Consider the following 25,208-nt stretch of genomic DNA (forward strand, 5'->3'; position numbering starts at 1 on the left):
TGGTAAATGAGCAAGATAAGCTGGCCTATTGCCTATTGCCGAACATTTCTCTTGACCGTCAATAGTCTTGGCCATCAATATTGACATGTCCCGTGATGTATAAAACAAATTCCTAACTCAAAAAATCGAGGTACTGCAAAACTCCCATCAAACTTGTATAAATTTGGAAGCAAGATAGCGAAATTATTTATTAAAATTAATCACATTCGAAATTGACAATTTTGGTAGCGGGTAGGTGGCGAACAGAGACACACACATGTACAGAGCAAGAAGTAAATAGATTTGGCCTTACAATATTATAATGTCTGTGGCTGAGTGAACTCACTGGCAGGACAAACCAATATATCGTAAAGAATAGGCAATACACCACAATCTTGTCCGACGTTACGGAAATTTTGAAAACCTTGCCGGCAAGGAATTGTTGTAAAAAGGTGCTCGTTTACCAAAGCCTTTAGTAGGTATCTTTATTATAGTTGTGTTGCATGTTATGTTTTAGGCTTCAAATGATTTAGGAGTGAGCCAGTATATCCCAACGGCTGCCAGTTTACTGGGGCCAGCCAAACGTGGTAATAAGGGAATGATGTCCATTACCCTGAAGTTAAAAGAGCCTGATATAATTCTAGTCGAGTCCATGGAGGGTAGAGAGAGTTGCCAAGCAATGGTGTTCAACGTAACTAAACTTTTTAAATTTAAAAGCTTGTTATAATGTTGCACTCGGCAAAAATTTCACTCAAACTGTTTTTCTACCATTACAGAGTAAGGCTGATTTCAAAATGAGCATTAAAGATGACCAGAAGGATATGAAGGGTTCCATAGAGGATCTTCAACTTTTTGCTTGTCGTTTTGGCAGGTAGTACTAATTTTGTAAACTTTATTTTTATCTCACTGATGAATCGGAACTGAAAAGTATTTTTCTCATTAGAATGGAAATTTTAAATGTCTTAAGTTTCAGCAACCTTTATTCCAAAGCTCTTTTCTTATTGAACATTCGAAAAATATGACTTCTTGCCTTATTTTTTGACACTCAAATAGATATTTTACGATCCTAGCTCTTTATGGAACTATTCCAATGACTTTGATCCATTTACACGTCGCCGCTTGGCGCATGATATGAAAAAAAAATATATTTTGCAGGAGGATGAAAAAATGCATTTTTAACCCATCTCATCCAAAGTTATTTTGACTGAAACTGACCATAGCAACTGAATTAATTATTGTGCGAACTTGTCCTGAATTTATTGACGTAGTAAAAAATGATATAAATGTTTTTATTAATTAAAGTCAATCAAGTTTATTTTAATATAAAAGTACTTAAATTGATTATTCATATTAATTTTTTTTTTACTTAAGATGTCTACTATTTACGTGAAAATAAACATTTTGTCCAGAGGCTTAAATTACGGCCTTCTTAGATAGTCGCCCTAAATTGTGGCAGCTCGGAGGGAATGGGTTAAGAAGGAAGATGAAGGGAGAATTCCATTTCTTTTTATTTATTGTGTACATTATTAAAATAAATAAATATTGTTCGGAGGTCCACCTTCATTTTCCTGCTTCAAAATGATTTCTTTCACTTTCGACGATATATTGCAATCATTCAGTTTTAACCACTTGCATGTGTTTTCAGGTTTGGTGAACGATCGATTAATCGTTGTTCAGTTTTGGCTCCTTGTTCGGTGCTGTTAAGAGCCACTACTTCACCACAAAAGGGATGGAATGTAGAAATTTCCTTCACCGAAATTGCAATCAATATCTCACCAGGTTCGACAATATCATAAATCTCCACTTAATCTCAAATACACTATATGTACTGGAGAAACACAATTGGTGTGGATGTTGACGTGATAGCTCGGTGGTAAGAGCTAAACACCGGATAGCGGTTCATATTCCGATCGCACTAATAACTCTTTTCGAAATGTGTTTTTCTAATATATTATGCTGATTATTAATTTTGTATCAATATTTAATACTAGCTATACTCCGCCACACGTTGCTGTGGCTCAGTACTTCTGTGCAGATAGAGAAACAATAGCGCGTGTTGCTTTTACGTCCAACAGATGGCAATGTTTTGCAAAAAAAAAGCATGTTTGTCCAACAGACCGTGCTGTTCTTTAAAAAACGCATGTTTTTATCTGGCACCTTTCTGTTTGTGGGATTTTTACCCTCGGCACACTATAGAGGTGATAGGTCGCGGGAGCTTGGCATTTCAAAGGTTAATGATACTTTTTTTTTTTTAGCTACAATTTATTTATTGAATCGTGTTATGGTGACAATGGCTAAGCCTGATGAAGATACGAATTCGAAAAAAAATTGTGTTGGCTTCTACCCAGATTTGTGGAAAGTAAAACCATTCAAAAACTCCACATTTTGGTTCCTTAACAAAGGTAAAATAATGTTCACCTAATAACATCATACAAGGTAAAGTGCAGTAACTCTGGGAAGTGATTCTATATGATACAAGTAAAACAAAAAAATAATTTTTTTTCGAAATTACAAAATTTAAAGGTACTAAATTACTACTTGTAGGCAAAATATTTTTTTATGCGGTAAAGTATTCAGGTATAATCACCCCCCGGAGTTACTGCACTTATTGTGCCGGACGCCTTGTTTTATTGCTATTTTTAGATATTATATTCATGGTCAATAAGTATTATTTTATTTTTGGGATATGGACCCATGTTGTGTCTTGTAGAGTCCATTACCAGGGCAATTGTTCATCACAAGACATAATATTTTAATTATTATGTTATTCATGTAAAAATAAAAAAATAATTTGTGTACAGAAAAATACAATATAGTATATCTGAAATTCAGATAAAATTAATGAAAAAGAGTGCTTGTTCACGTACAACGATTTTGTGTTAGCTTTAGTCTGCTAGATTTGAAGCAAGAAGGTTGAGTTTGCAGGGTTAATAATAATGGACGAAGATCTTATATTTTTTATGATAAATTCTTATTTTCAATGGGTGTTACTTAAAAAAAAGTGGTGTGCACGATATTAAGAACCGATAAATATACAAGTAATATATATATTCAGAATAGAATTTAATTTAGATTAAATATTAATTTAATAGAATAGAATTTAGAGCAAACAAGCCACGGAAGCCTGTTGAAGTAATACATGCATTTTACTGGAGGGAGCTACAATAATTGTAATGTTACGCTCGATACGCTTCGTACTATCTCTTTTGGCGATTTGCATTACTCAATGATTGACTGCTGGATGAAGATGGGCGATGTCTGGTTAAAATGGTAAGTAGTAACTAATATCTGCGTATTACTCGAAAGGACAAAAGAAAAGTTAAGAGATATGATCGCTCCACAATAAATGGGGGAACCTAATGACCCCCCTTCGGGTGAAAAGTGACTTTTACCTACAGTTAAGCTACGGTTATTGCATAATATACCAATTGTAGTTTTACTTAGTGTATTACCACTTTAATTAGTTATGTATTCCAACTCTTATGTATTTTGCAGAAAAACCGGAAGAAGCAATGTATTTGGATAAATTCGAAGTGATAATGGCAGCCCAGAGCAATCCCTCTACTGGAGAGATATGCTGCCTGAGTGCTCCCACTATAGTCCTGACCATTGAGACTGGCCGAGGCACTGAGACCATGCCCATGCTGAACATGCAGGCCTCTTTGAATGGGATCATCAAGGACTGGAACAGCCAGGTACTGTAAAACTACTGACCATGCCCATGCTGAACATGCAGGCCTCTTTGAATGGGATCATCAAGGACTGGAACAGCCAGGTACTGTGAAACTACTGACCATGCCCATGCTGAACATGCAGGCCTCTTTGAATGGGATCATCAAGGACTGGAACAGCCAGGTACTGTAAAACTACTGACCATGCCCATGCTGAACATGCAGGCCTCTTTGAATGGGATCATCAAGGACTGGAACAGCCAGGTACTGTGAAACTACTGACCATGCCCATGCTGAACATGCAGGCCTCTTTCAATGGGATCATCAAGGACTGGAACAGCCAGGTACTGTAAAACTACTGACCATGCCCATGCTGAACATGCAGGCCTCTTTCAATGGGATCATCAAGGACTGGAACAGCCATGTACTGTAAAACTACTGACCATGCCCATGCTGAACATGCAGGCCTCTTTGAATGGGATCATCAAGGACTGGAACAGCCAGGTACTGTAAAACTACTGACCATGCCCATGCTGAACATGCAGGCCTCTTTGAATGGGATCATCAAGGACTGGAACAGCCAGGTACTGTAAAACTACTGACCATGCCCATGCTGAACATGCAGGCCTCTTTGAATGGGATCATCAAGGACTGGAACAGCCAGGTACTGTAAAACTACTGACCATGCCCATGCTGAATATGCAGGCCTCTTTCAATGGGATCATCAAGGACTGGAACAGCCAGGTACTGTAAAACTACTGACCATGCTCATGCTGAACATGCAGGCCTCTTTGAATGGGATCATCAAGGACTGGAACAGCCAGGTACTGTAAAACTACTGACCATGCCCATGCTGAACATGCAGGCCTCTTTCAATGGGATCATCAAGGACTGGAACAGCCAGGTACTGTAAAACTACTGACCATGCCCATGCTGAACATGCAGACCTCTTTGAATGGGATCATCAAGGACTGGAACAGCCAGGTACTGTAAAACTACTGACCATGCCCATGCTGAACATGCAGGCCTCTTTGAATGGGATCATCAAGGATTGGAACAGCCAGGTACTGTAAAACTACTGACCATGCCCATGCTGAACATGCAGGCCTCTTTGAACGGAATCATCAAGGATTGGAACAACTGCTAACTTTTTTTTTGAGGTTATCAGAAACCAATGTGAACAAGTACTGTTAAGCTGCTAACCACTAAGATATGCATGGAAGAAGACCGCCAATAAACATGACAGTAAAAAAACATTAATTGGAGAATTCGCCTGCATCCTAACCTCTTTCTCATAGATTAACATGGCAGCCTTTAAAAATATAATATTACAAACTAAGTTATATTAACAATTGTTAATTAATACATAGGAGAAAGTGCACAATATCCGTTAACAAATATTTACACATAATTTTTAGAGAATACAGGGTAGAGTAAATTAATTTGAAAATGTTATTTTATAGGAAAACAGCTTTCAATTTTCTACTACAGTAGATGTAAAGAAGCATGTATCAAAAAATATGTCAGAATCCTTCATGTTTTGATTAAACAATTAACACACTCTTCTGATTAGATCCCTGACATCAGCATTTGCGCGCGGCCGGCTAATGTGGAATAATTCGTTACACCTAGTTGTTCTGGGTGGTATTTTAAAGTTTATTAATTTGAGTAAATCAGGACAGTCGATAATGTTATTGCAAACTTTATACAGGATCATGAGATCAAGGTATATTAGCCGGTTAGAGAAAGTGGAGACGTTATATTTTAATAGCATAATTATGTATAGGTGCGCTCATTCTGAAGTTGAGGCACTGCAGAAATTTCTTTTGGATGCTTTCAATATTGTCTTTATAAATACCGTAAAGTGGAGTCCATATAGAGGAGCAATATTCAAGTTGAGAATGGACCAGCGTATAGTAAAGGAGAAGGTAGGTTTCAGTATTTCAAAACACATGGCTGTTTCTGATAACAAAGCCTAGTATTATGGTGCTGCCAGACGCAAAGCTCACATCAAAAGTTAATGTACAGCGCATCATCTTTTCTACCGACACACGACGCTATCAAATATTTCTTCCTATGGTAGGAGAGGGGGTCAGTTGAATTCGAGAGCGGCCGAGGAACATAATTTCATCTGTCAAAGTGACAACTTTACTTACTGACAGCTTGAGCACGTTTTCGAAATGGATGATACTTGTCGCCTATTGCTGGATCTGTTGGACAGCTCATCCTCAGATGATGATGCCGCCAACTATATAATTATAAATGCTATTTATAAACTTTTTAGATTTTAAACAATCTGCGCGTAAATAGCGCATTTTCACATAACCTCTCCGTCGAATCAGGAAATTCGCAGTTCGCACGCCGATCGACGAAAGCGACATATAATAAATTATTGTAAAATAAGCTCAAGTCAAAGTCAAAGGGCGAAAATTTGTTTACTTCAAATTCAAATATTGATTATATTTATATTTTAAATATATGTTAAGTATGTTTGCCAAATAAAGTTTTTTTTTATGTTTCTAAATTTACTAGCACACATGACGATATGAGCTAACATAATAAATAAGAAATGCATTATTAGGCTGCTTATGTCATGGCTGTCAAAGGGAACACGGAACTTAGTCGGTAGCTCCGCAATTAAAATGACCCCCTCTCCTTTTTACGGCGGAGAGGGGGACGCATAACTTTTCAAATATCGCGTCGGGAGCGGTTACGTAAAATAAATTCGGTTAGCGAAGTTCAGAACCACACTTATAGCGCGTTATCTTTTTACGTGTGTCGGGTCTGTATGGGATTGTATGGCGAGCGCTATTGTGCTTTATATTATCTGTTGATGTGAGCTTTGCGTGTGGCAGCACCATTATTCACAATATTATCGATGTGCGCATCGAAATGAAGTTTGCAATCAAAAAGTACGCCTAGGTCTCTTATATATTACATGCATTCGAGTGAATAGTTTCCAATATAATAATTGTGTGTGACGGCGTTGTAAATTTTAGTAAAGCTTATTTGTTTACATTTATTGTAACTTAACTAAATTTTGTTTTCATTGCAAAATGCTTCAAACCTGACTAAATTTCTTTGGATGAGCAGACAATCATTTCAATTCTTAACAATGGCATATATTTTTATATCATCAGTGTACAAGAGAAACAAACAGTGCATGAAATATTTAGTAATGGTATTAATAAATGTTGATGAGGATTGGAGCAGGGCGGAAAGGTCTGAGGACCGAGGACTGGAGGTTAAAGGCGGGTGACCGGAGCCAGTGGAAGAGGCCAAATCCCACCAAAGATTATGCATAACTTTAGTGCAAATCCATCAATTATCAGTATTTTTCAGAGTTTGTTTGATTAACAATCTATTGTTCTAATACATTTATGAGACAATATGTAGACATGTTGAGACTGTTTAACAGGTATGTATTTCTAATAGAGCCTATGCAGAGGAACTAGCAGTATTACTGCGCAAGCCTGCGAGAATTCAGGAAACAACAGCACAATAAAGAAAGGATCGTTTCTCCGACTCTTTATTGCATAAAATGATCCGCGCCTTCCCTCACTATTGATTTAGTTCCCCTGGTTGTACACATCTTATGAATAAATAAAAAATCTCTTTTATTTTTCTATTCACTGATTTATGCAGAGCTTGATTAATTTCCATGTTGGTTTTTATGTTTTCAGTTAATTATGGAATGTACGTGGTCTACGCAAGCTTCTTACTACAACAAGAACCAAGCTCTATGGGAACCCCTCTTGGAACCAGTGGAAGTATTAAAAGGTGGGCTCTCCGAGCACATCCCGTGGGAGCTCAAGATGCATGTAAGCAAGCAAACAATATGTAACTAATTTCGACATACATACATAAGCGACAATTCTCATACAATCTGTTTACATGCCCCACTCGAAAACTACCTCTATTATTTTATTTATATTAGTGCTAAAAAATAATACTAAAAATGAGATTGGCGCAAATTCCTAATTGATTTTTATATCACTTATATTAATCAAGTTATTACATTAGCAAAAGTATTTATTTTTCATCCCATTTATTAGTTAGTTACACTGGTAGCTGAAACACACACCCTGCAATATAGGTAGGTACTCCCGGCTTACATTAGAATGAGATATACTTGTGTGTAAAAGCGGTCAAGGTATACATTCATCGAGCCCACTTTCAGCACATTTGTATTATGTATCTTAAAGTAGTTAAATATGTTTGTCGTAAAAAGGTCAAAAGATTGCATGTGAATCTGATAAAATATTCGTTTTGCTTTTTTTACAAATGTTCGAATATTGTTCGGTGCAAGGAATATTATGTTGTATATTATTATGAATAAAATTCATAGATTGAGCTAGGTACTTACTCAGATATGTCTGCCACGTTGCAGGTGCAGCCGGCGGTTCGAACTCGAAGCGACTACAAGAAATCGATAATAATTATTTTGTACTGCCCAGTTTCGCGTTATTCTAAAACAATGAGACATGCACTGATAGTTACAAAATATTTCACAAAAATTTGCTAGGTACTATGACTGCCTCCGTGGTCGAGGGATAAACCTCTCGACTAGCAAGCTGGAGGTCACGGGTTCAAATCCCGGCGTGCGCTAGTAAATTTTATTTGATCTAATTAAAAATAACTCATTTAAAATAATATATAGTATATTTGCGGCATGTTCCAGAGTGGAAGTTACTGTCAGTATCGCCCTGGTATAAGATCACCATTCAGAATTGAAGCGTTGCTTGAAATGGCGTTGGCTGTTTTTGGTGACCAGATCTGAATAGCCAGGTACTTCCCCACCATCTTCTATCCCCTCTCCTTCCCCTCCCCACTACCTCCATCTTCACAACACTCCTGGTGTATCAGTTACCAGCAAGGTTTAACAAGGGTTAAAAACAAAAATTATGGAGATCCGGGAGTGGAAAAGCGAGAATAATTTTGTTGGAATTGGATAGATATTATTTAACATCTTAAAAAAACTAATAGGTTTTTTTTTTTAATGCCGATCGTTTACCGAATAGTTTCTCTAAGATTGTGTAAATTATAGAGTTTGTGATTCAAAAAAACAACTTCTCATTAGGGGGATGTATAACCCCACCTGATGAGAAGGGGTAAGAGAGTTTCATTGTATGTAGTATAGTATAGTACCTGCATTACCCATTATGAGCCTCTTTCAAGCATGTTCAAGAACCTTGGAAATCCATAAATTATTATAAGCAATAATTAGTCGCCAAATTGAAAATATCTCCCGATTGAAAATAAATGCCGCCGACGGGAATTGAACCCGCACTGACTCAGTGGTCCAGAGCGTCTGACCGGACATCAGAAGGCGCGGGTTCAATTCCCGTCGGCATTTATTTTTACTCGGGAGATATTTTCACAATAGATATGCTACTATATAAAACGCAAATATGTAACGCATTTAGTGCGCGAGCGTAACTCGTTTAAAAGCATTAAGTGGTTAAAGAACACTCTTTTGGGACATAAATGCTTCTGATTCAAAAGGCATTAAAACTGTAATAAATATGTATTATTTTTAAATGCCGCAGTATTGAAAATATGATTAAAAAGCTAAAATAAATACTGAATAAGTGAACCACCATAATTAGAATTCCTACCAATAAAAAAGTATCACAAGGTCAGCTAATTGGTTGATTACGAAATCGGTGAAATTAATTATTAAACATTTTTCTTTTTTTAAATTTGATTCGAAGTTACAGAAATGTATAACATTTTGTTGCAGGTGCAAAAGGATAAGAAGGTTGCGGCCAATAAAGAACTGAGCATTATGGAGCCGAATCTGTCGGTCCAGATCACCAGCTCCCAAACTCTCGAGTTGACCATCACCACAACAGCTCTTCAGGTTAGTACTTTTTCTTGATTATTGGAAGAGCCATTATTTCTTCATTAATACAATTTATAATCCGAATTGAAAACTGTAAAATTATTCTTAAAAACTGGAATTCAATAACAGAAGCTATGAAATTCTTTATTAACTCGTGAAATATTACAAATCCGGTCAACCGTCGAGTAAAAAAGACGAGTCAAACTGCATTACAATTTTCAAGCTGAAATTCATGTTCTGTCAATGATTTGGTTTTTAAGGGTTTAGTTCAATTTTGTCAAAATCAAAAAAGGTTTAGTCAGAAATATGATTTTTTGGCTGAATATTAACTCTGTTATTTAAAACATTGTGGATCAATGTCAGATTTTGTACTACATAAATTTATACCTAAAATATAATAAAGTTGTTCCTGAGTATTTATTTAGAATTTTAAACAAAGTCAATAAGTATCCCATATAAATAAAAATCGGATATGTTTATCTGAGACACTATCTAGTTTACAAAACAATTTCATTAGAAACTTTGTAAACATTTAAAAAAGGCAGCTGCCAAAAATATTGGCAAAATTAGTTGCGAGATAATATTGTTAGTTCTGAATTTGAAATATGATATTGACGAATATATTTTTTTATTTATGTATTTTTTGTATGTTTTTATTTAGTTATAAAAAATAACATTTTTATAACTAGTATAAACCTTTCAACAACTTATTTCTATGACATTAAGGACGGGTTGTTTCGAAGAATTTGAATAATTCATCAAATTTCAACGTTCATTTTCCAGTTATGCGAAAGATTTTTTCAAGTTCTGTTTTTATTTCAGTTCTGTCAAGCAAATAGCCTATAACGATATATTAACAGAACTTGAATAGAACTTTCACAGAACCCGGAAATGAACGTTGAAATTTGATGAATTGTTCAAATTTTCCGAAACAACCCGTCCTAAGGACACTTTACAATACATCTAAAACTTATTTTTTATAGTATTTAGGCATAAAAAGACATTTATTTTTTTACTCTAGTGACATTTAATAAATAGCTCGTAATGATCAAGTGGTTTAGACGCCTTTCCTGGTAAGACAAGAGATCCTGGTTTCGATACCTAGTTGTGACCGGTTTTTATTTTTCTGTGTCTTATTCTATTTCATGTTTCGTTTAGATTTATTAGTATTATTTTCTTCTTCAATGATATATTAATGTTTCTTATTCAAAATATATAGAAAATTCAATGTTGTACAATTTTAATGCCAATACTGTCATCATACATTTAAAATCTATATTTTCACATCATTGGATACTGTTAACACTAGTAAGTTACATGTAATGGGCCAACATTTCAATCAATGATTTTTAATTTCTTTGTGTGTGGGTGGGATATTGAAGATAATATTACATTACCACCATTCCAAACTAAACAACGCTAAAATTATGTATATGTACCTATAATAAATAGTAAGTACAGTAGAGTCCCTACTACCAGAGCCTGTGGGATTATGGCAACCCCAATTAAAGTGCATTGTGAGACTGAAGTGAGTGGGGAGGGGAAGATGATGAAGAGTAAGGTCTTTGTTTTTTCAATGTTTAAAATATACTTTTATTTTTAATTTCAGGTCATGCGTCAATTGCATTCCTCGTTTACCACGGCTATTAATTCCAAACTGTACCAGAAATCAATATATTCTCCATACCTCTTGAAGAATGAAACTGAACTTACAGTGTGGGTGATGACAGATAAAGGTTCCTTTGAGATGTTCACTGAATCTATTGATGGTGGCACTTTAAACAGACAAAATGGAGTTGATAATAAGTAAGTGATAACTATTAATTTGGATTGAACGGATAGAAATATAAGTGTATAGGAACAAAGAAGATACTGATGACAGAGTCGATAACAATTATTATTGAAAGTTTTATGGTAAACCTGTTTACCATAACCTTGATGCAACGATTTTGAAAACATAGCCAACAGTTAAAAGTGTTGCAAATTTTAATTTTAATTAATGTTTTTGGTTTTTTAATCTTTATGTAACTGAAGGTAAAATCATGTATCACCTCATATATCGTGGAGCGATCATTTCTCTTAATTTTCCCTTTGTCCATTTTAGTAACACTCATAATAGTACAATTTGTTTATATCTACCGTTTTATCCAAACATCATACATCTTCGCCCGGAAGTCAGTCAATATTTTTTTGTTTTACAATTACATACCTCAATTAGTGGAGTATGTGGTGTAAAAACAACTAAAATATCACTCAAAACTCTCGTTTGGTTTATGTGTATTACCCTCCTCCGGTGCGGGAGGGTTAAATTGACATCTCCAACATCATTATACCGCCAGTTGAATACAACTAAGTTAATACATTGACTTGTATTTAGAATTTGTATGTATTACTATCTTGAAAAATACAATTTCTTGCTTACTGATTGGTCCATTCATTTGATATGTGCAACTTCTGTAATATTATAGAAATTACATGTTTGTTTTTAATACGTTTTTATGTGGACAACAAGTAGGCTTAGTGAGGAATTTATTGAAAACCTAACTTGTTGTCTGATTATAATCAATATGTTCTATCCGACCTCATATTTTTAAATTTCAATATTGTTGATATTTTTATTTCCGTACATGGTTGTAACAAGATGTACTTGACAGACTTTCTGAGCTTTTTTGGAGTAGAAAATATAGGCTTCATTTAGCTGCTGGGTGGTCTTTTTTATTCAATAAAAAAAAAAGTTTTTCCGCCACCCCAACAACCAGCGGATACATGTGATAGTAATTAATTGAAAAAAATTCTGGAGGCCAAAATGATGATTCAAATCGATTCAGGAATCGCTGGTTAAAGTCTTGTTGGGTATGTCTTGTTAGACCCTATATATTCCATAAAATGTAATAAAAAAGTGTATCATAACACTGCTATAAATTATGAGTATAAATTATTATACCTACACACTAATTATTTAATAAAATTTTCAGTTTAATAATGGTGAATCCCAAAGATTCCCTTCCATTAAAGCTTCGTGCTGGGCTAGGAAATTCCATCGGGCTCAATAAACACCTACCGAACTGGATGTTGTATGTAAAGGTAAAACTATTACTTTATTTACCAATACAAACAATATTAATAATTGTTAGTCCAACATAAATCCCTTGACTCCGCTAAAAATGACCTATCATCTGCCAAAGAAAAATACTTCACTGAATGGAAATTATAAGCTAATACAGAAAATAATTGCCTTCCACCTGAGCAACTCACAATTATTAATTGGCATGCAAGTTCTACGCTTACTGTTTTACTCATAATCGCGGTATAAATATTAAATGGACCTATAAGTTTGGGATAGTGGAAAAATTTACTCATCAGTGCAGATGTGTATACCGGCTGTATTAGTAGCTGTCAGATTTATATCAGCTGGCCCCTTTGTATAGCGTCAGGATATCGCCGGTAATACGAAAAATTACGAAATATCTTGTCAACTACAGATCTAAAGAGAGTATATTATGCTCTATGCAACTCTCTATTGGAATATGGAATAATAGGATGGGGCTCAGCATCATCAAACCATCTTAAACAACTAAAGAAAACTCAAAATTGGATCATAAAGACCATATTAAAGCTCCCCGTAAGGACGCCAACTACTGATATTTTTAATCTGTTTGATGTTCCAAGTTTACAAAAAATCTATGCTAAAAATATTCTAGTTCATCACCTAAAAAATAAACCAGAGGCAAACCCCTCTCACGATCATAAAACCAGAGCCAAGCAAACAGACATAATAAATATACCTAAATGTAATTCTACCTTTGGACAAAGAAGCTCTGAATTTTTAGCAATAAAATTATATAATAAACTCCCTCTCAACATCAAACAAAGGAAAACGAAAAATAACTACATTAAGGACATCAAATCTTGGCTTAAGGAAATATCGGAAGAAGAACTAGCTAATATATTAAAAACATCATCTTAGTCGCTGAAAACGTATACTAACATATTTATATAGTCCCCCTCAGCACAGGATCTCCTAGTGAGGAGGACTTCAATGATCTGTTTTAATTTTATATATATTTCTTTTCTTGTGCCACAAAAATGTACCTAATTATTTAAAAAAAGTAACTAAATAAAAAATAAATAAAAAAATATGAAGAATGTCGGAATTTATTGACTTTGTTCAGGATCTCAACTTCACTCTCCTGACAGAGCATTCCGGCGTGGTACCACCAGATTCCAAAGGGAAGTGTGACTGGAGTAACTCTTCAATAATAACTCCAGCTCTTGAATATTGGTCTTTATTTAAACAATAAATAGGACCCGTAGGGCAGCTCATGTACGGTGAGCCCAATATTGCTATCTCTCTCTGCGGTTTTATAAACCACATGTAAGTGAAAACCTGGCAGCTCTGCTGTTTTGCCAAAAACGACCCGCCCAAGACGGATGGTAACAAGAGAAGAAGGATTAAAAATCCGTGGCAATACGAAATTGCCCCGGCAATCGCTAACACAAAATAAATGTTGCCACACCCATTAGGGTGACAAGCACCAATATTAATATTTCAGTACCTGAAATCTTAACAGACTTTTTTCGTGAAGTTTGACATATATCGATCAGTCGCCTAATGAAAGTGTAAAAAAGCAGTAAAACCCATTTGCAGAAGTATCGGAAGGGTATTTTAAAATGAAATATCGATTTACCAAAGCAAATATGGGGCACATAATCAAATTGGCCAGAAATCGATGCAAATAAAAACACACCTTGTCAATGACAACTGAAGAAACGTGAAGCTAGCAACAAAATTCAAAATAGACCATATTTTTGAGGTCCCTACAATATCTATGATTTCAATATCTTTGATTCGTCTTGGTCTACTCGGTAAATGATTATTGTGCTTCAGTTTGGGTAAACAATAAACACTAATATGCGGACAGTGAGTGATACACTTCCCTCTACCCCACTACAATGGCTCTCTGCTCTCTCGAATGTCGCAACGCTCACTGACAGATGAGAGACAGCAAAATGACCACGTAAACCTCCTGGCCAACCACCTCATAACCAGAAATCTCTTTTGGAAAAGCGAAAGACTGCTTCAGTCAAGACACTCTCCTGAAGAGTCGTAGCGAACTCAGTGGCAAACTTGAGCATGGTTTATTTACATATATATATATATATATCATGTGGAAATTCTAGTTATTATCAAAATGCACAAAATAAATGACAAAATTCGTGCATTGACGAAACTTTGATCTTGATAGTATAAATGAAAATCTGCCGAGTCCGCACAAAAAAAAGTGATGGAACACCTGCGAGTGCGAGAGAGCATGCACATGTCCCATATGCACTAAAATTCAAATAGTGAAGACATTAGTATCATGTAAATAATAATAATTACTCAAATTTGACTACAGTCATTTCAATAATTGTGTTATTTTCATTAAAAAACTATTTTATCTCACCAAATATTAATATTATCGACTTGGGAGTGTCTTATATGATTCAGTACCAATGAAAACATAGTAAACGATACCTCACTCGACCTAGTTAATGGAAACATGTATTTTTAAAAAATTTCCCCCCTGCACAAATTTTGTGTGTTATAGCAATTTTTTTTGGGCGGACTCTTCGAATCTTCATTTATACTGCCAAGGTTATATGATCAACATTTCATGAATTTACAATCTTTTTTGTCATGTATATTAATTATCGAGGCTTCGTACTCAAATAATGAATTTTGTCATTTATCAAAGCGCCTTTTACCTGTTTTATACTCTATTTTACGTAATGTCAGATTAGTGAGAATCTAATATAATTGTTATTTTGGTTTTTAGGTTGGTGGTATGAATTGTGAGTTAGGACTACCAGTGGTGCGGGCAGATAGTCGAATCTTCCCACTCGAGGGTAAGCTTGCCCCTGGGCAACCGGAAATCATTGGTGACACCCTCAATGGCTGCTCACTCGTTTCTCAGGTGTCTATGGTGGAGGGCACAATGCGTATTTCACTGCACAGTGTCGTACAGGTAAACATTATTTTCAACTAAAGTAATAAAGTGGTAATGTTTTTTCCTCATGCATTTACATATTTAGTGCATCATATTCGTAAAATAAAAAGCTGCAATTTTTTAAATTATCAAATACCTAAATTAAATTTGTGAAAAGTTGTTTTAGAGAAAAACACTTTGCCCTTTGCCCCTGGGTTATAAAAACAATGAGTCGTCGACTTGCAAAACCCGCTCTGGAAATTTCTGCTGGTTCTGATCCATCCACACAAAGTGCTTGAAGTAAATTGAAAATAAATATTTAATTATTGAAGATAATATTAGCGATTCTTAAATGAAAATAAGGCGAGGGTCCTGGGTTCAAGCCCTAGATGCTACCTATCTTTTTCCGAAATTTCTGTCTCAAATTTTCATTTAAGAATCAATGATTAAATATTAGATTTTGAGTTTTTTTTTACTCATTAAGTTATTACAAAAATAAATAAATTATTCATATTTTTCGCTAAATATCAAAAAATTATGTATAATTATGTTAATATTTAGTATAATGGGGAGACACATTACTCTATACGCATCAACGCGTTTTATATAACACCATGTTGCTCGCCATACAATCCCATACAGACCTGTCACACCTGACAGATGATGTGTTTTAAGTGTGGGCGTGGCGACGATGATACGCCGTGATCTGCTAGCTAGGCGATATTTGAAAATGATGCGATCCCCTCTAGTCGAGGTCTAGATGACAGGTCCCACACAAAGAAATGATATTCCGCTGCAGTTCAGACCCCCTCTCCTGAGGAAGATCAAGGCGTAGTGTGACACTTCAACATATAATCTGCATAGGCCACTCCCAAATAAGCTTTGATGCGCATAGCGTAATGCGTCTTAAGCCTTAAAGGGTATATAATTTATATTTTAACCAAGAGCGGGTTCGACAAGTGGGAGTCAAAAACTCAAATTGAGTATGGGATGGCAAATAAAAGGTTATGTGCCTTCCTTTGACACTATTTGCAGAAGACCTAAAATAATGTAGGTACTATAATAAAATGGAACTAAATTTTGTCATTATTATGGCATCACCGAATAACACCTAATTTAGAACAAAAAATTATGTTTGACTTTCGAATCTGACACATGTCAATTTTTCTATTAACAAAAAGCTAAAAGTGCGCGCTTCTTTCACAAAGTTTTTTTTAATCTTATTTAAATTCTAATAAATGAGTATTTCTCAAAAAAAGTGTACATTTTGGAAAAATAAAGTGTGCCTACAAACAGTTCAAAAATTTCACATGTTTTTAATTAATCATACAAAAAAAATATGCACCATTTTGTAGAATAAATATTAGGCTTTAAAATATCGAAAAATAAACATTACAATCGTATTAATTCACAAATATTTTAATTTTTTAAAAAATATCGATTTTTACCTTCCATACAAAATAAAATTGCCACCCTACCCACCTCATTTGTTTATACTTCATAAAATGCGATAATAACGTTATAATATGTGATTTTTTGTAAGTTTTAGGGTCTTAATTAAATGTAGTTTCTGTAAAAGGGTAATTTTCTATGGGGTTTCATAATAAATTAATAATTTATGCACAAAAAACAAAGTGAGACATCACCATTTACTTTTTAGTAACTACTCTTTAGTTACGTTTTATTAGTACTTCCACCGTAATTTTTTAACCCATTTGTAAAATTTAACATGGGAAACACTAGCCTCTTTCTGATTAATTGTTGGTCTGACTTCTCCGCCATAACATTAATTGTTAAAATCAGTAATAACGTGTTTCTTTAGTGGGACCACTATTTCGTAACAGAAAATATTTTAGCCTTTTTTCACAAAACGGTAAGTCTTTTTCTACTTATCTTTTTGTAACATGTGCGGTACGAACATTGCTAAGCTTACATATTAACACTTTTAAATTTTATCAAACCATTGACTTTTTATAACATAAATTCTTATTACAATTTCGTAACGTTTGTTATGAATTTCGTAACGTAACGAAAAAGTTCAATGTAAAGCTGAGTGTACACAGTTACAACGTGATTAAGAAAAGTAAGTATATTGTAAGTGTGTCTAGCATTTTTATGAAAGTCTTATGTAAGTTTAGTAATAATGTAATATATTATGCACAATGCACAAATATACATATGTATTTAGATATAATAGGAAAAAAATAAAATTTATTATACCATAGAGCAGATCTGTTGATGGCGCTGGAAAGTAGGTAGGTTGTAATACATAGGATGCGCTGGAAATTCCTGATGGTCAATGGCAGAACAGGTGTCGTCGGACTTGTATGTTTTATCATCGCGATTATATGGCATTATACATAATGACAAGTACTTGAAGATCAAGCTGAGCCGTCCAATACTGGTTTTATTTTAAATAAGCTTGAGGCACTCATACACACTATCCGTTCTACAGGCGCTCTATACAATATTTATAAGTGCCTTAAGTTTTTTATAAAAGCTTATTTAAATATAAGTTTATTTTTATTTACTCTGATAAAACCATAACTACAGCATAATTTTTTTTAGGAATGCCCCCAAAAACCAATGCCAAAAGGCAAAACGCTTACAGAGAAAGACTGAAAAAGGAAAATACAAATAAATATGAGGAAATCCGAATTAAACATTTAACAAAAGTTATAGAAAATATCAAAAATAAAAAAAGAAATTCTTACAGAAGAAGAAAAAGAAGAGCTACGGGCAAAGTGGAGACAAGCCAATGATAAAAGAGCTGAAAGAAAGAAAAAGGCTAATCCTACGACACAAGACAATAATACATTTGAACGTAGAAAAAATAATAAAAAAATCTTAAAGGAAAGACTACAAAAGCTGACTGAAGAAAATACTCGATTAAAAAGTCGAAATAAGAATTTAAGACAGTGCTGTAATCGGATGAAAAGGCAAGTGAATATTCTGAAAATATTATTGCATAAACAAACTAAGACTAATAATGATGCTATTCCCATTGAAACTGGATTATATAATAAATCGAAGATGTTATAATAGTAAATAATAATGCCATAGAAAATAACGCTGATATTGAAAATATGAATAGTGAAAATGAAGATTCTAACAAAATCAAAGATAAACCATGTGGAGTGACTATCTTAAAAACGAAAAACTGGAAAATATACATACAAAAAAGAAAGTGGTTTGTAAGGGCCTTATCTCTAAATCTCTATCACTAAATGACTATATTCATGCGCCAAAGCGGAGTGATAAACCAAAGACTGAAAAACTGACCAAATTTGTCTCGGAAAGATTTCAATTATTATAAAGATGAGGAAGAAATTTATAAAACGCTAATGGATAGTGATTCAAACTAAATAATTGTATGTTATTAAATTTTTAATAGTTTAAACAGTGCCTGTTCTTTAATTTCTTAAGATTTGTTGTATATTGTGTTAGGTACTTCAATTTGGGAGCTGATAATTTGATTAAAAACATTTATTTATACTCCCTTGTTTTTTTTTAAACCCCTTTGGTTTAACAAAATACAAATATTTGGGTCGTGAGTTTATGTATGTGTGTAGTATGTACAATAAATAAAAAGTAAAGGATAATTACTTACATTTAAAAAAGACGACAACTAATTAAATTGAATAAATAATAAAAAAAGTAAAATAAAATTTGCCATTGTGTAAACAAGCCTTATGTTTACTATTTAGTTACGTCTTATGACTATTTCGTAACACTATTTCGTAACTACATTTTCGTTACGTACATTTATTTTGAGAAATACTCAAATGCTTTTTTGATATGTACATTTAAAAAATACAAACAAACACAAAACTTTTTCCTGCAATTATCTTATAGCGAGTGTTTTATCTTGTAGCGCAAGAAATAAGATAAACAAAAAAAATATAAATACCACTCGGTTTCAACTTAATTACTACAAGAAATAACAATTTATGTTATGGGAGATAAAGATCCATTTTTTCTCAATCAAGCTAAGTTTGAAGGTTAAGAAATATGCTTAAATTATTACAATAAACCAAACTAACACCCTAAAAACCTATTTTGTACATGTTTACTTAAACCCCTAGCATAAATAGTCATCTCCGTCAGATATTTAAGTTAAAATTCGACAAGTTTACCAAAAATAACAACAAAATTTGAATATTAATTTGGTAATTATTCAGGATCGCTGGCCACGGATAATATGAAATATATTTAAATAAAACTTTTTGATTTACTTTTACTATAAAAGAAATGAAAAATTATTTGAAATGGCTGTCATCCTATACAATGACAGCGAATTTTCATTTTACGTAATTAATTTTTTTAGAATCCCAGTGTTTTGTAACAATTTTTTTACAATCCCACAGATTTGTAACAATTTTTTGGTGCCAGTGGAGGTTTTCTATAAGCAACACAACAAATCCAAGGAGTCCCTGGGCTATGTGCAACCCAAAGGGCTGATGGACTTCCCCCTGAAGGCAGTGTCTTATACCACATATGAAATATTCTTTTCTGTAGAAGGTTACAAACCTTCCGTCCAATCCTACATTTGGAAAAATGTTCGCGACCAAACCCACAACACTCAAACTAGTCTGGTTGAATGCGAATCTGAAATTCCAGAAAATCACAGTAAATTTTTTATTATGGTAAGGATGTAATTTTATATATTTAAAAAAAAAACCTTTGTTTCTCCTAGGTTACATGATGTGATTAAACTGACATGAAATTACACTGACATGAATTTCATGTACCAATAATATTACATTGGTATATGAGATAATTGCACCTACTGGAATTACACACAGCTGAAAACCTAACCTCACCTTTTTTTCAGATATGAAATATTTTAGGCAAACACTCAAAAATATAGATTTTTTTGTCAAATTCTTTCGGACCACAACATCTGGTGATGCGGGTGCACTGTTTTTAATAAATATTGTAAAACATTTTCAAAGGAATGTAAATGCTTGCTATTATAATTCAGTATAGGATTTCAAACAATGACTTACCGTATGCAGACAATCTTACATGTTGCACTTTTAGGCACAACTACAGGACAGGAAATGTCAGTAAATTAGGTTAGAAGATTTAGATTAATGGTTGTGACGCGGCTCTGTAGTTCAATTGGTATTAAATCAGATATGGAGGAGCGGCGCGTTTCCATATAGATTTGCAGCGTAGGTAGTGAGTGCAAACAGTGCAGTGGTTTTAAAGAAACTGATGGTACTTGGGTTAGGAAACAAGGAATGGGGCAGGGGGAATCATCATTGCTTCCTAGGTCGGTAAGGTGACAAAAGTGCTAGGAACTGGTGAACAACATCAATAATCTACATAGTTTTTTCAAATTGCGAGCCACCCCCGGTATGTTTTCCGTTATGAGCGTGAAACTTGGTGTATTTTCTAATTACTTATATTCAAACTCACTTGAGATGAACAGTGAATTAATAACAAAGATGGCCAACATTTGGTTATTTAATTTGGGAAAATTAATAATTGGAGTTATTTCAGGTACGTGGCACGAAGGTAGACACTTTTGTAAAATATTCAACAAGCTACCCAATGAGAAGTTCAAAAATCTTCATCAGTCCTACAATGGTATTGCGGAACACTCTCCCGGTGGATATAACGGTGTCCGTTGTGGACATTTACAACCCGGTGGAGTATACTGCCAAGCCCGGAGATACTTTACATCTGCCACTGGTCTTACCTGGCCGCAATAGTATTTGTCTTAAGGTAATTTCTAAAATGTACAAATGTATTTTCTTTTCTGAGAAGTTTAGTAATTTATAAATTAAAAAATTCGACCTGTAAAAACAAAGTTTTTTTACTAGAATACATCAATGTTCAATCTAGTTGCGCCATTTTTTGGGCCAGCCAGTAGCCACAATTTTTTTTTTTGTTTGTCTGAGGATTGCACCTTCTTATATGTCTGCATGTGTGTGCATGATAGCCACCAAAAGATGTAGGAATGCATTGTCATCGACAACGAGTCTATCTGCCGAGTTTCAGCTCAAGTGGATGTCGGGAAGTGGGTCAATTTCCACTTCCAAGATAACATTTCATTCATTCATTCAAAATCGATATTCAAATAGATTGACTGCGAGAGATACTATATGTAGTGTCAGCTCAGGGCATACTAATCCCATAGAACATGTCAAACCCGGAGACACTATTTATATAATGTGTCTGCAACAAAATACTTTTCATTATAATGTTTTTCTAGGCTGTGTGTCAAGTTATTGATTTATGAGCAAGTTTATACTTGAAAGTATTTATTAATATTTTTGATAAAAATGAATTGTTATGAATATTGTACTGTTGAAATGTATGAAGTTGGTCACGCCATTTAATTTTGTAAACTGCGGGTTTTTATTTTTGGATTTATTGATCCATAAAGTTAAAATGTTTAAATGCCTGTTGAACTATCAGAATGTTGTTAATAATGCATTATTACTTCCAGTTACCCTCTTACTTAAATAAGTCGTGGGAGTGTACCCACAAGATTCCCGACGATGCTCCGGAATTAGATGTATGGACATTTGAGTCACAGGAAACCACGGAACTAATGGTACTGGATCTGGGGATGCACTGTGTGGAGGTCAATGGAAGCCATCATTACTCCCTCTATTGCCCTTTCTGGATGCTTAATAAAACTGGACTTTTCCTATCTTACTGGGTATGCCATAGATTTATAACTTATAGAAAACACAAGAAGATGATTAAACATCAATGGTTTTGTCTTTGCTGGTCACCAAATTATAGGGATTTGCCTTTTTGACCACAAATTGACGAAAGTTGGGCATATTTTCAAATTCATTCTGTTTATTTGGAATAATGGTAACCCAACATAACCTATAATATAATCCTGCTCCCTCACAGGTCACTAAGGAATCTACATAAACCGAGTGAGGAAAGAATATAGGCGGTAGAAGTACGCGACACCACTCCCAATCTGTGTGCGGGTGCCAATACAAATATAGGTACACAATGTAGTGCTCTCGGTATCATGCTTTTTACTGCACCCGGTTTATGTCAATTCCTTACTAGCCCATGAGGGAGCTGCCTAAGACTAATACTCGCATTCTGATAAACATATTTTCTTACCTAACTAAGGTTTTTTTGCACATTTAGGTAACTGATAACTTAAATAATCGTAAGAAGTTTCAACAAACACCACCAACCTGATCAACACCATAAAAAAAACTTTGGTGCTCATTTGAATTATTGAATATCAAACTAATATAATGGAAATTGCTTTTTTTGTATTATGACTACTTAATGAAGTTTTACAAAATTTTCAGACTGAAGAAATGAGACAGACCATATTTCATCCTTGCAAATACACAGGGCCGGTTCTGTTCTCGTCCAGCCCTAAGAACTTCTTTAACATAAAGAAAGTAGCGGTTCGCATTGGAAGCGGCAAGTGGTCGGATAAATTCTCACTAGATATTCCCAAAACATCACAAGTTGTTTCATGTGAAAATGCAGGATTCTTATACAAGGTAAATTATTTTCAAGAAATAAATTCTATGTACAATAATTATGTAACTTAATTAAATTCATCGCATGCACTTTTCTCACTCTCCAGTTTAAAAAAATATTATTTACCCATTGGATGCATGAATCGACTGAATTTTTTTTTTATCAACTCATAAAAGCTGATTTCGTAATTATCTAGTAATAGTAATTACCCTACAGCTTAAGAGCGGGAGCACACAGAGAGCGGTCAGAGTATTGCGTTCTAGTGACCGTTGACCGCTCAAGAGTTCCAAAGCACACAAGCGGCGTTCAAATTCTCGCGTTCTAGTTTCGTTTGGGTCTTTGCATATACAACATGTCACTAGAAAGTTCATCATCCGATGAAGAATTATTGCTCTTGTGGAACTTAGCGTCTAAAAAGAAAAGGAAGTATTGGGTGCACCCAATCAACACAACGCGAGAAGAACAAGGCGAATTTACTAGTATTTTTCAGGATTTACAGATGAACAACGATTCTATATTTATTTTCGAATGTCGATTAATAGTTTTAATGAATTGTATAATATCATACAACCCGATATCGAAAAACAAAATACTAACTGGAGGAACTGTGTTTCATCAAAAGAAAGGCTGGCTGTATTTTTAAGGTATGTATTTATTTATTAAGGATAAGAAAAGACATTAGAATATTTAGAAATAATAACAAAATATACGAATAAATAATTTACATCACTTAAATCGTATAATAAACTCCTTTCCCTGACCAATTCAATTAACTTTTCCGTGTTTGTAACCTCAGACATCGCGGCGTTCTGGCGTTCTCTGCCTCGGCGGGAAAAGAACTCTTAGAACGCGACGTTCCGTTTTGACCGCCGCGGTCTGACTGTCCGCTGTGTGCGTTGTTGTTATAATATCAGTACATTCTAATGAACGCCGAATGCGGAACTCGGAACTCCTGACCGCTCTCAGTGTGCTCCCGCTCTTAGAGATGGGAGAATCTATGTATGTATTTGTTTAACACATTGAAAGGGTAATATGGTGTCCAGAAACTCACAGTACTAGTGGAAACAGCTGAATCTACATCACATATACAACCCAAAAAAAGTTTTTTTTTTCGAACTGATCATTTCCATATTTTTACTTTTTAACCCTTTTAATTTTTTTCGGCAACTAAAGTGTTAAAATTTTTTTTGGATCCAAGTCTATGCTTCAATGCTTTTTAAAAGATATTAAACAGCTAACATTAATCCCCCAGTGACTGATTTTTTTCAAATTTGAAAAAAAGATTCAACTTTGAACTCTATTTGCTCGAAAACAATCAAAAAAGTTCTACTACAAAATATCTCTCTCAAAATCGAATCCAAATGTGATGTAGTGTCACCAGTTCCCGCTTGTACTACAAATTTCCAGACACCGTGTGTATATTTTTTATAGAAAGCAATTACTGTGTAGTTTGAAATTACTTATATAATATTATGTATACGCTGTGAAAAATCATGGTATATTATAATTGTAGATTTGTATATATAAAAAAAATATTTGAATGCTGTAATATCGTACTGTATTCGGTATCCAAATATGATTCTACAAGTGTCATTATATTGGATTCGGAGTCGTTCCATCGAACAAGTAAGGTAGTGACGCCATGTCTCACACGTATACAGGCCGGTGCAGAATGCGTTGAACAGTATTGCTGCATTTCCAAAATCTGCAGGCAATCATATTAGATACTATGCTTAGGCTTCTCCTTTGTCGTTCGATTTCGCCATCGTCTGATAGGTCTTGATTAATAATGTGCCTCAAGTATTTTATGTTTGAACATGTATTTATTCTTGCCTCGTTAAGGTGTACGGGGAGCATCTTAGTTGAATCTGGATTTTTTCCATGGTGCAACGCAATCAATTCCGGTTTCTTCGGGTTATACACCATATTCTATTATTCTTCATAAATATTTAGCAGTAATCTTAATCCCTTGATCGACAGAGCTAGGAGAATCATGTCGTCCGCGTAGCTTATATGATTTATGCATACATTGTTAATACGACAGCCCGCTCTGATGTCCAGGTGACTTGACAACTCGTCCATGTATACATTAAACAGGATGGGGGACATGCACCCTCCTTGCCTTACTCCTGACCGCAAGTATATCGGCTGGGAGTATGTACTTGCTCACTGTACAACATTTTCCTGCTGGGAGTGCCATCGGGATAGTGATTTCATATACATATATGGTCGGTATATTTCTAGCTTTCAATTTAACCCACA

At 34.5% G+C, this 25,208-nt stretch overlaps 1 protein-coding gene across 2 annotated transcripts in view; it reads left to right on the forward strand.

Moving 5' to 3' along the window:
• The window catches only part of LOC149423044 (intermembrane lipid transfer protein Vps13-like), a 153,880-nt gene that overhangs the window by 93,856 nt on the left and 34,816 nt on the right, over nt 1–25,208 (forward strand). For both annotated transcript variants that reach the window (XM_089632437.1, XM_089632436.1), the window contains exons 39-52: nt 497–670; nt 756–850; nt 1,625–1,758; nt 2,235–2,381; nt 3,475–3,674; nt 7,334–7,471; nt 9,394–9,513; nt 11,105–11,301; nt 12,471–12,579; nt 15,315–15,503; nt 19,832–20,110; nt 20,973–21,197; nt 21,925–22,140; nt 22,766–22,966. In XM_089632437.1, coding sequence (XP_089488563.1) covers nt 497–670; nt 756–850; nt 1,625–1,758; nt 2,235–2,381; nt 3,475–3,674; nt 7,334–7,471; nt 9,394–9,513; nt 11,105–11,301; nt 12,471–12,579; nt 15,315–15,503; nt 19,832–20,110; nt 20,973–21,197; nt 21,925–22,140; nt 22,766–22,966 — 2,424 coding nt within the window. The remainder of the gene's footprint in view (nt 1–496; nt 671–755; nt 851–1,624; nt 1,759–2,234; nt 2,382–3,474; nt 3,675–7,333; nt 7,472–9,393; nt 9,514–11,104; nt 11,302–12,470; nt 12,580–15,314; nt 15,504–19,831; nt 20,111–20,972; nt 21,198–21,924; nt 22,141–22,765; nt 22,967–25,208) is intronic.

Source organism: Hesperophylax consimilis, chromosome 6, assembly GCF_061612785.1.
Source record: "Hesperophylax consimilis isolate HC1 chromosome 6, BYU_Hcon_1.0, whole genome shotgun sequence".
Lineage (NCBI taxonomy): Eukaryota > Metazoa > Arthropoda > Insecta > Trichoptera > Limnephilidae > Hesperophylax > Hesperophylax consimilis.